The following is a 10,774-nucleotide window of genomic DNA, read 5'->3' as shown; positions in this document are numbered from 1 at the left end:
GCAGCAGAGGCTGAGGGGAGATCTGAGAGAGGTTTATAAGATTATGAGAAGCATAGATAGAGTAGACAGGGAGTATCTGTTTCCCAAAGTAGAAGTGTCTAATACAGAAGGGCATGCATTGAGGGTGAGAGAGGGTAGGTTCAAAGGGGATGTGGGGGGGTAAGTTTTTTTACTTAGATTGGTGGATGTCTGGAAAGTGCTGTCCGGTATCATGGTAGAGGCAAATACTGGTTGGCAGATAGAAAGCAAAGGGTAGCGGTGAATGGGTGTTTCTTGGAATGGCAGGTGGTGACTAGTGGGGTGCCACAGGGCTTGGTATTGGGACCACAGCTGTTTACGATTTACATCAATGATTCAGATGAAGGCACTGAGAATAACATCAACAAATTTACTGATGATACTAATCTAGGTGGCAGTGCGACATGTGATGGGGATGTTAGGAGAATTCAGGGTGACTTGGATAGGCTGGGTGAGTGGGCAGATACTTGGCAGATGACGCTTAAAGTGAATAAGTGTGATGTTATCCACTTTGGGAGTAAGAACAGGAAGGCAGATTATTATCTGAACGGTGTAGAGTTAGGTAAGGGAGAAATACAAAGAGATCTAGGAGTCCTTGTTCATCAGTCACTGAAGGTGAATGAGCAAGTGCAGCAGGCAGTGAAGAAGGCTAATGGAATGTTGGCCTTTATTACAAAGGGAATTGAGTACAAGAGCAAGGAAATCGTCTTGCATTTGTACAGAGCCCTGGTGAGACCACACCTGGACAGTTTTGGTCTCCAGGGTTAAGGAAGGACATCCTGGCTGTAGAGGAAGTGCAGTGTTGATTCACAAGATTAATTCTTGGGATGTCTGGACTGTCTTACGCAGAGAGATTAGAGAGACTGGGCTTGTACACACTGGAATTAAGGAGATTGAGAGGGGATCTGATTGCAACATATAAGATTATTAAGGGATTGCACAAGATAGAGGCAGGAAATATGTTCCAGGGAGAGTCCAGTACCGGAGAGCATGGTTTGAGAATAAGAGGTAGGTTATTTAGGACAGAGTTAAGGAAAAACTTCTTCTCCCAGAGAGTTGTGGGGGTCTGGAATGCACTGCCTCGGAAGGGAGTGGAGGCCATTTCTCTGGATGCTTTCAAGAAGGAGCTAGATAGGTATCTTATGGATAGGGGAATCAAGGGATATGGGGATAAGGCAAGAACCGGGTATTGATAGTGAATGATCAGCCATGATCTCAAAATGGCAGTGCAGGCTCGAAGGGCCAAATGGTCTACTTCTGCACCTATTGTCTATTGTCTACATTAGAGGCTTTTAAGAAACGTTTAGATTGGCACATGGATATGAGGAAGATGGAGGAATATGGACATTGTGTAGGTAGGAGGGACTAGGTTTTGGGTATTTTTGATTTACTCTTCAACTGGTTTGGCACGACATTGTGGGTGATGCACTATCAATTACTCCAAAAGACTGGAAGTAGAATAAATACTGAAGGGCTTTTATTGGCAGTAAAATGGATCCACGGCCATACTGTCTTGGACAGTGGGAGGAGCAGTGACACAATCGCCTTTATCCAGGGGTCTGTGGGAGGAGCCACAGGAGCAGTCAGCAGAGGGGCATGTCCAGACAGGTATACATGGTTTACCACAGTGGGTCAAAGGGCCTCTTCCTGTGCAGTGTTGTACCATGTTCCATGAACTCATGGTCTACCTTTCAGCTAATCTTCAGTCTTCTCCACTGATGTCTAATCTGATGCACCAGTTTTGGATTGGCAGTGGGCCCTTAAAAATTACACATTGTGTGTAGAATACATCTTTATGAGGTAGAATGAGATGAACTATAGTGCTACCTTCATCTTGATACACTCAGAATAAAGCAATTTTGTATCGGTAGAGAGTTCAGTGAAGTTCCTACCATCTGATGTTTGATGGTGTCTGGGTGCAGTTCCTGTACCCTCCAGTGGATGATGCTAGCTATTCATTCAGTTAGCAGCCTGGAATCTTTCCCTGAAGATTCTTCATCGTTGGACTATTAACTCAAACGTGGTTTTGTAGTCATACAGCTCAAAAATAGTCCTTTAGCTGACCGAGTCCGCAAGGACTATCACACACCCATTCACACTAATTGGGTTTTATGCTCCCCACATTCCCATCATACAAAATGCTGGAGGAGCTCAGCTGGTCAGGCAGCATCTATGGAGAGAATCAAAGAGTCCCTTCATTCCCCCTTTCCGCTCTGTTTCGTCCTGATGAAGGGTCTTGGCCTGAAATGTCATAGAGGATGCCTGACCTGCTGAGTTCCTCCAACATTTTGTGTACGTTACTCTGAATTTCCAGCATCTGCAGAATCTCTTGTGTTTATGGAATCCAACAAGAACTCTGGTCAAAAGATGCATTAAAACCCCAATGAATCAATGTACTACAGGTGTATAGTTGTGTGACAGCCCACCAGTCTACAGCAGGGGTTCCCAACCTGGGGTCCACTGACTCTTTGCTTAATGGTATTGGTCCATGGCATAAAAAAGGTTGGGAACCCTGGGTCTATAGGGTCTTGCCACTCCAGGATCAATTATCTGATCACCCTGGACAATCATAGGCTCCCAACAATTGTCCCAAATCCCTGAGCTAATGAAAGTGGGAGTGAACCGTATCGGATCGATCGTGAGAATGCAGCAAGTGTGCGTGCGGCTGACTGATCGCACAGTGAATTGATTGGGCCTCCTACGTGTGGAAGGCTTTCTCTTTTTTGCCTGGGTATTCGAGTGTGTATGCTTTTGTCTCTGTGAACCTGGCTCAATGTACTACAGTTACATAGTTGTGTGACAGCCCACCAGACAGTCTATAGCAAGGGTTCCCAACCTTTGTCTCTGTGAACCTGGCTCATCGCTTCCATACTGTAAGTTGCCCAATGCATATTGTTGCTGGCATGACTCGGTAAAAATGTTTCATTATACTACTCTACTGTCGATTTTGCTCCATGCCTACGTGACAGGGAATGGAAGGATACACATCCCAAATTTGGTTCCTTCACCTTTGGAAAAAAGACAAAGTGAAAAGCCCATTGTTGTGTGTCATCCATGTTAATGATGGTATGGTAAACTGGGCCAGCAAATTTGCAGTGACAACAAGATTGTCGGAGTTCCAGACAATGAGGAAAGCGATCAAGCCTTGCAGTTGGATCTGGACCAGGCAGTAAAATGGGCTGAAATGACAATAAAAAGTGAAGCAATGGGTGACTCCTTGCATTACCAGCAGCCCAATACTCTAGGGGGCCACACAGGACAAAAGGCCATTGGTATGGTGAGTCCTTGCTCTGAACTTCAGGAAAGAACAAATAGTTTGTGGTATTGGGAAAAGTGAGGGAAAAAAATGAACTTTGTGAACTTGGCTTACAGCAGATATAATTACTTGTTTATTTGGCATATGAAAATTAGAATTCCTATTTTGGTGTTATTTTATTCATTAATATCTGTCCCGTCCTTCAAATCGGTCTACTATCGCCACCTTGAGGCCCTTGGTGATTTGAAGCTCCCACGTGTTATCTACAAGTCTGAAGAGCTCCATCGCTGCACTTGCATCCTCCACAGACGAGTGTCCTTTGTAGCTGTCCTGTTGAAGGAAAAGAGGAACCAGTCAGGAATATGATGTGGGAAAAATCAGAGACACGTTGTAAAAACATAGAAGTTAGGGGAGGAGCAAACAATTTGGCCCCAGAGCAGGTTTCACCATCCAGGTTATGCTCCCTTCTCACTGCAGCCTTCGGGAAGGAGGTAGAGGAGCCCCAGGTCCCACACCAGCAGGTTCAGGAAAAGCTTTTACCCCTCAACCATCAGGCTCCTGAACCAGTGTGGATGACTTCACTCACCTCAACACTGAACAGATTCTACAACATATGGACTCTCTTTCAAAGACTCTACAATTTATGTTCTCACTATTACCTATTGATTATTATTATTATTATTTTTGTATTTGGGCAATTTGCCATCTTTTGCACATTGTTTGTCTGCCTTTGTGTGTATTTTATCATTGATTCCATTGTGCTTCTTTTATCTGCTGTGAACTTTGAACCATTTAATATAATTACGACAGATCATCCAAAATCAACAATTTTCATTTTAATCTTTTCCGTCGGCTTTTGCCTATCACTCACCTGCCTCAGTCTTCCACCTCCCACCACCGGGATCACCACCCTTCACACCCTCCTCGTTCCACCGATCACCTACTCCCTCACCCCTCCTCCATTCCACTTTATAATGCCCATCTCCCCTCTCCACTCTCAGCCCAGAGGCACGGTCTCAACCACAGGCACTGATTGACCAGCTGACAGCTGAGATCCTCCAGCAGATTCTTTGTTACTTTAATACCTTGTTGATTTCTCACCATGTCCTTTGATTTCTACAATAATATCTAATTTTCAGATAGAGAATTTCATAAATTCCCCTGGGAGAAGACATTTCTCTGTTCTATGCAACACACACAATGCTGGAGGAACTCTGCAGGACAGGCAGCATCAATGGAAAAGAGTGAACAGTTGAGGTTTTGGGTCGCGACCCTTCATCAGGGTATTCTTTATTGAATACAGCTCAGCATTTAACACCATCATCCCCTCAAAACTAATCAGTAAACTTCAAGACCTGAGCCTCAATACACTCTTTTGCAATTGGATCTTGGATTTCTCACTTGTAGAGCCCAGTCAGTTTGGATTGGAAAAAACATTTCCTCCACAATCTCCATCAGCACAGGAGCTCCACAGGGATGTGTACTTAACCCCTGCTCTACTCGCTTCATGCCTTTGACTGTGCGGCTAAGTACAGTTCCAACACCATACACAAGTTTGTCGATGTCACCACTGATGTGGGCTGTATCAAAGGGGGTGATGAATCAGCATACAGGAGGGAAATTGAAAATTTGGCTGAGTGGTGTAATAACAACAACCTCTCACTCAATGTCAAGAAGACCAAGGAACTAATTGCTGACTTCAGGAGAGGGAAAACAACGGTCCAAGAGCCAGTAATCATCAAAGGATCCGAGGTGGACAGGGCCAGTAACTTTAAATTCCTGAATGTCACTATCTCAGTGGACCTGGCCTGGACCTGTCATATAATTATAATTGCGAAGAAAGCACGACAGCACCTCTACTTCTACAGGAGCCTGTGAGAGTTTGGCATGTCATCAAAAACCTTGGCAAACTTCTACAGACGTGTGATTGGAAGTGTATTGACTGTTGCATTACAGCCTGGTTTGGGAACACCAATGCCTTTGAGCGGAAAATCCTTCAAAAGTTTATGGATTCGGCCCAGTACATCACGGGAAAACCCTCCAAATCATTGAGCACATTGACATGAAATGTTGCCGTAGAAAAGCAGCGTCCATCATTGTGGTGAACTACATATACCCCGTCTGGACACGCCCCCCCCCCCCCCCCCCCGTTGACTGCTCCTGTGGTTCCTCCCACGGACCCTGGTATAAAGGCGATTGGAGAGACAGCCCCAGCCTCAGTCTCCAGGATGTAGTGCGGTGGTCAATTGCTGCTTGTTCTTTCTTCCAGCCAATAAAAGACTATACCTTGCCTCACGTCTCCGAGAGTTATTGACGATACATCAATCACCAAAGATCCTCACCACCCAGGCCAGGCTCTTTTCTTGCTGTGGCCATCAGGTAGAAGGTACAACTGCCTCAGGACTCACACCAGCAGTTTCAAGTTCGGTTACTACCCCTCAACTATCAGGCTCTTTGAACAAAAGGAGATAACTACACTCAGTTAAGGACTCTTTTATCTTGTTATTTCATGCTTATTATTTATTGCTTTTTAAATATCTGCACTTGCACAGTTTGTTGTCCATTGCTCCTGTTTACAGTTACTGTTTTATAGATTTGACAAGTATGCCTGCAGGGAAAAGAATCTCAGGGTTGTATATGGTGACATGTATGTACTCTGATAATAAACTTTACTTTGAAAGTTGAACTTACTCATTTATCCTTACACTGTGACTCCCTGGTCCTTAACTTTGTCTACCTCCCTTGCACCTCCTCTATAACTGCATTGATATAATGAAATATGGTATGATCTGCCTGGCTAGTATGCAAAACAAAAGCTTTTCACTGTCTCGGAACATGCAATGATAAAAAACAATCCAATCCAGACTTTATTATTAGGAACTCCTTCCTGCATCTAATTTACCCAGTCCTGGTCATAGTTTATATAAGCTCCACTCTCGTTTTTCTAAACTCCCGTGAATAAAAGCTTGATGGTCGGTTCAGACACTAAGGTCCAGCGTCCATGCAGCATGACGTTATGAGTTTGTTTATGCAATACGAAGACAGGTGGAGGGCAGGTAGCGTTGAGGAAGCAGCGAGTCTGCAGAGGAACATAGACAGATTAGGAGAATGGGCAAGCAAGTGGCAGATGGAATATAGTGCCAGGAATTGCATGGTCATGTATTTTGGAGGAAGAAATAAAAGCATAGGCTGTTTTAATTCAAAAATACGAGTTGCAAAGGGTTCTCTAAAGGTTAAATTGGAGATTGTGTTGGTAGTGGGAAGGCAAATGCAATGTGAGTATGCATTTGCAGAGGACTAGAATATAAAAGGGAGGATGTAAAGTTGATGCTTTATAAGGTGTCACTTGGAGTATTGGTGTCACTGGGCCCCTTATCTAAGAAAGGATGTGCTGCCATTGGTTCAGAAGAGATTCACAAGAATGATTTCAGGAACGAAAACGATACCATATAAGGACCGACTGATGGCTCTGGGCCTGTACTCACTGGTATGCAGAAGGATGAGGGGAGATCTCATCAAAACCTAACAAAGATTGAAATGCCTCAGAATACGAGGACATCCCTTTAGAAAAGAGATGATGAGGAATTTCCTTATCTGGAGGGTAATGAATCAGCGGAATTCGTTGCCACAGGCAGTTGTGGACATCAAGTCATTGGGTAGATTTAAAGCAGAGGTTGATACATTCTTGATTGGTAAGGGTATCAAAGGTTACAGGGTGAAGATAGGAGAATGAGGTGGAGAGGGAAAATAAATCAGCCATGATCAAAAGGCAGATCAGACTTACTCGGCTGAATGGCCTAATCTGCATCTACCTTGTGGTGTTATGAACTTGCAAGCAACTAGGTGGAAGTTACAGTGGCTGTCTAACCTTCATGTCTTAGGATTGTGGGAGGAAATATTTAGAGGAACCCAGCTGGTTAAAGGGAGAACAGGCAAACCCCACATTGACAGTAGCTGAAGTCATCATTAACTAGGTCATCGGAACTGTGATGAAGTAGCTCTTCCGTTTGTGCCAGATGTGCGGCCATTGAGAGATCCTGTGTAAAGGCCAGGATTCCATCATACATCGGCACTGTTGTAGAGCCAGAGTGACACAACATGAAAACCAGCCCCTTGGCCCAACTCGCCCAGGCCCACAAAGTCATCTCTTTGAGGTAATCCCATTCCCTCATGTTCAGTTTGTATTCCTCTAAATCTTTCCTACTCATGTACCTACTCATCATCATTAATGCCCCTTATCTAAGAGAGGGCATGTTGACATTGGAGAGGGTTCAAAGGAGGTTCACAAAAATGATTCGGGGATTGAATGGCTTATCATATGAGGCGCCTACAACTCATGTTCTCCTTATTTGTTACTTATGTATTATTATTAATATTATTTTGTATTTGCAGTTTGTTGTCGTTTGCACATTGCTTGTTTGCCATCTATGGAATAGAATGGATGGAATAGAAGGTGAAGCATTACAGAGGAAAAGAAGTTTCATGTGACTTTGCAAACCAACTCTGTACCTGTATTCTTTGCCCCAGCAGTTTCTGGCAGAGAACTTTTAACGAGGCACGTCTGTCGGTTTTCAGGTTTGCTCTTGCGATCAGTAACTTGCACGTTGAGGTGTCCCGTGTGGCGTAGTTCGAAATGTCCATTTTCAGTACGTAGAAGTCAGGCCTGGGATCGTGGCCCACGATAATCTTTCCTTTCAAAATCTTCAAAATCTGAATGGAAACAGCAGAATGTTAGTGCAACAAACTTCCACTCCGAGTTTGCCCGACTTTTCCTCAGGATATCTCAAGCTGCTTTCAAAGTGTCAGAGCAGCCATTGATTTTTTTGCAAACACAAGGAAATTTGCAGATGCTGGAAATTCAAACAATACACACACACAAAATGCTGGTGGAACACAGCATGCCAGGCAGCATCTATAAGGAGAAGCAATGTCGACGTTTCGGGTTGAGACCCTTCGTTTTTTGCACATAGCAAGGTGGCTCAGAGAGAAAACAATCGATTGTTGGTGTTGTCTGAAGGATGGGTGTCGGTCAAGCTATCTGGAAGCCCCCAGCATAATGTTAGTAAACACAAATATTAACTGCTTAGCCACAGATACCGGCTAATTACTCTGAATTATGTTAAGTATGAATAACAGGAAAAGGATTGTCAGCCCAGCATTTAAGAAGATAGAAACATCATAGCGCAGGACAGGCCTTCCGGCCCACAGTGTTGTGCCGATCCAATTAAATTAGTAATCAAATGGCCATTCTAAATAATCCCCTCTGCATACACAATGTCCATACCCTTCCATTTCTCACACATTCATGTAAACGTCTATTGAAAGTCTCTGACGTATCTGCCGTACCGGGCAGTACATTCCGACACCTATCACTGAGTATTTACACATCAGCCTTGATGTAATTAAATGTATTTCAGACTCCACTTATTTAGTTTGGATCCATTTCTTTTGATAACACTTCCAAATAAAGATCTGTTTGATCAAACAAACATCGGACGGAATCAGATTACAGAGACACACGGCACTGCAGATTTTGGAATCTGGAGCAACACACACACTGCCGGGGGAAAACCATCACGTCAGGCAGTATCTATGGTGGGAAGTAAACAGTCGGCATTTTGGATCGACACCCTTCACTCTGGACTGAAACAAGATACAGCAGAGATGAGCCCAGTCCGCCCAGAACCAATGACATGCCATGGAAAAGAGAATCCACTTTATCCAAAATCATTACTAATATCACTGAAATTTCAGAAATCTGTTCATATTTTACAGGGGAACCTTTACTGATGTTTTAGAAAGCTTTGATGCACTGGAAGCTAATAATATATCTGACAAATACTTGATGATGGGTCTCAGCCTGAAACGTTTACTCTTTATTCCTCTCCATAGATGCTGCCTAACCTGTGGAGATCCTCCAGCATCTTGTACATTACTAAACGTTTTTTTTTATTTTCCCCCTTATCTGGCTTCACCTATCACCTGCCAGCTGGCACCCCTTCCCCTCGCACACCCCCACCTTCCTATTCTGTCTCTTTCAATCTTCCTTTCCTGATTTGATGTAGGATTTCAGCACAAAGCATCAACTCTTTACTCCTTTCCATAGACGTTGCCTGACCTGCTGAGTTCCTCCAGCATTTTGTGTGTCTTGCTCTGGATTTCCAGCATCTGCAGAATCTCTCCTATTGATAATACGCTCTTGGTTTCGCTCCTCAAAAACCAGCCTTGTCACTAAGATTCTTGGGCAACTAGTTAATTCAGTTAAGTTTCTTGGTGAGTTATTGGTTGGGGTGGGGAGGAAGAGATGTGAGAAGAATAGACAGCCTCCCATTTCAGTTCCATCAAAGCATTCCTGAAGTTGATTGGTTGACGACTGCTGAACACAACTGGTCTGACAGCTTAAGTTTGGACTGGGGAACAATGACTGCCCATATGGCTATGCTTCAAGTCCCACTTAAGAGACGTCAGCACAAGACCTACACTGATCATTCTATAGCATTGCCAAGAGAATCCTGTATTCAAAGGGTTGAGCCTTAGACTAGATTAATGAACACAAGTGTAAGGAGAACAAAATTATTGCTGGATCCGATGCAGCTTAAACAAAACCACAAAAGTTAAAGAACAAATATTGATAATAAAACATAACACAATAAATATAAATACACAAGATAGCTTATATGCTTAGAAAGTCTGTATGTCCATAAAGTGACCAAGTGACCTAAATCTTATGATGTCACCATGGGTGCTACATAAAAACTTCCATCAAGTAGTCCTTCACCAGATCTCTCAGTCAAATGTTAGACATATTCAAGGAAGGATTAATAAGAATGGTTATGTGGCTGAATAATTACAAGAAGTATTACAACGGGGAAATGTACCTCTTCCCTGGCGATCTGATAAGGCACAGCTGTTTCCATATCCAATGGGCGAATCCCACTCACGTGCGTCCTGTAATCTGTAATTGTCCCATCTGGTTTGATAAATTTGTCATAGATTAACTGCCCATCATAATCTACGATGCTACAGCGCGCCAGACCACTGTCACGGCCATTGCGGCCAAGTCCCACCATCTCACAGTCCATGGCAACATACTTGGAAGGATCTATCATTGTACAGCTTGTACTCCCTGCAAAGGGTCCAATGTAGCAACAGCAACTTCCTCTGCACTCTCCTGTTTCCTCATTTGCTCGATCACCTTTATACCGAACCCTCGTCTGCTGGTGTCAAAGCATAACTAAATTTCAACAGCTTTGTTTCACTTTCTGTTCAGTAAAGTATCATCAAGTCAACAACAGAGATAGAATACGCCCACATCTAATAATATCCATGGTTACAATGTTGTCTTATTTGCTTATTTTTTTGTGTTGGCTTGCCACTGCAATATCACATGAATACACCCCACCTTAAAAATACTTTTCGGCAGAGAGCGAGTGGATATTCTTCTATCCAATTCCCCAGAAGTTGTTGATACACAAACCTGGATCATCTGACAGGAAAAGA

General features: G+C 43.5%; 1 protein-coding gene across 1 annotated transcript; it reads right to left on the bottom strand.

Moving 5' to 3' along the window:
- Positions 1 to 3,389: 3,389 nt before the first annotated feature.
- LOC132382590 (interferon-stimulated gene 20 kDa protein-like) lies at positions 3,390 to 10,504 on the bottom strand. Its single transcript, XM_059952948.1, has 3 exons — positions 10,153 to 10,504; positions 7,784 to 7,984; positions 3,390 to 3,604 (listed from the first exon to the last, which is right to left on the bottom strand). Exons 1-3 carry the CDS (start codon positions 10,381 to 10,383, stop codon positions 3,458 to 3,460), a joined length of 579 nt encoding a protein of 192 aa, XP_059808931.1. The 5' UTR covers positions 10,384 to 10,504; the 3' UTR covers positions 3,390 to 3,457.
- Between the last annotated feature and the right edge of the window lie 270 nt (positions 10,505 to 10,774).

This window comes from Hypanus sabinus, chromosome 28 (assembly GCF_030144855.1).
Source record: "Hypanus sabinus isolate sHypSab1 chromosome 28, sHypSab1.hap1, whole genome shotgun sequence".
NCBI classification, from domain to species: domain Eukaryota; kingdom Metazoa; phylum Chordata; class Chondrichthyes; order Myliobatiformes; family Dasyatidae; genus Hypanus; species Hypanus sabinus.
Note: the sequence above shows the minus strand (reverse complement) of the source record. Positions and strands in the feature narration are given on the sequence as shown.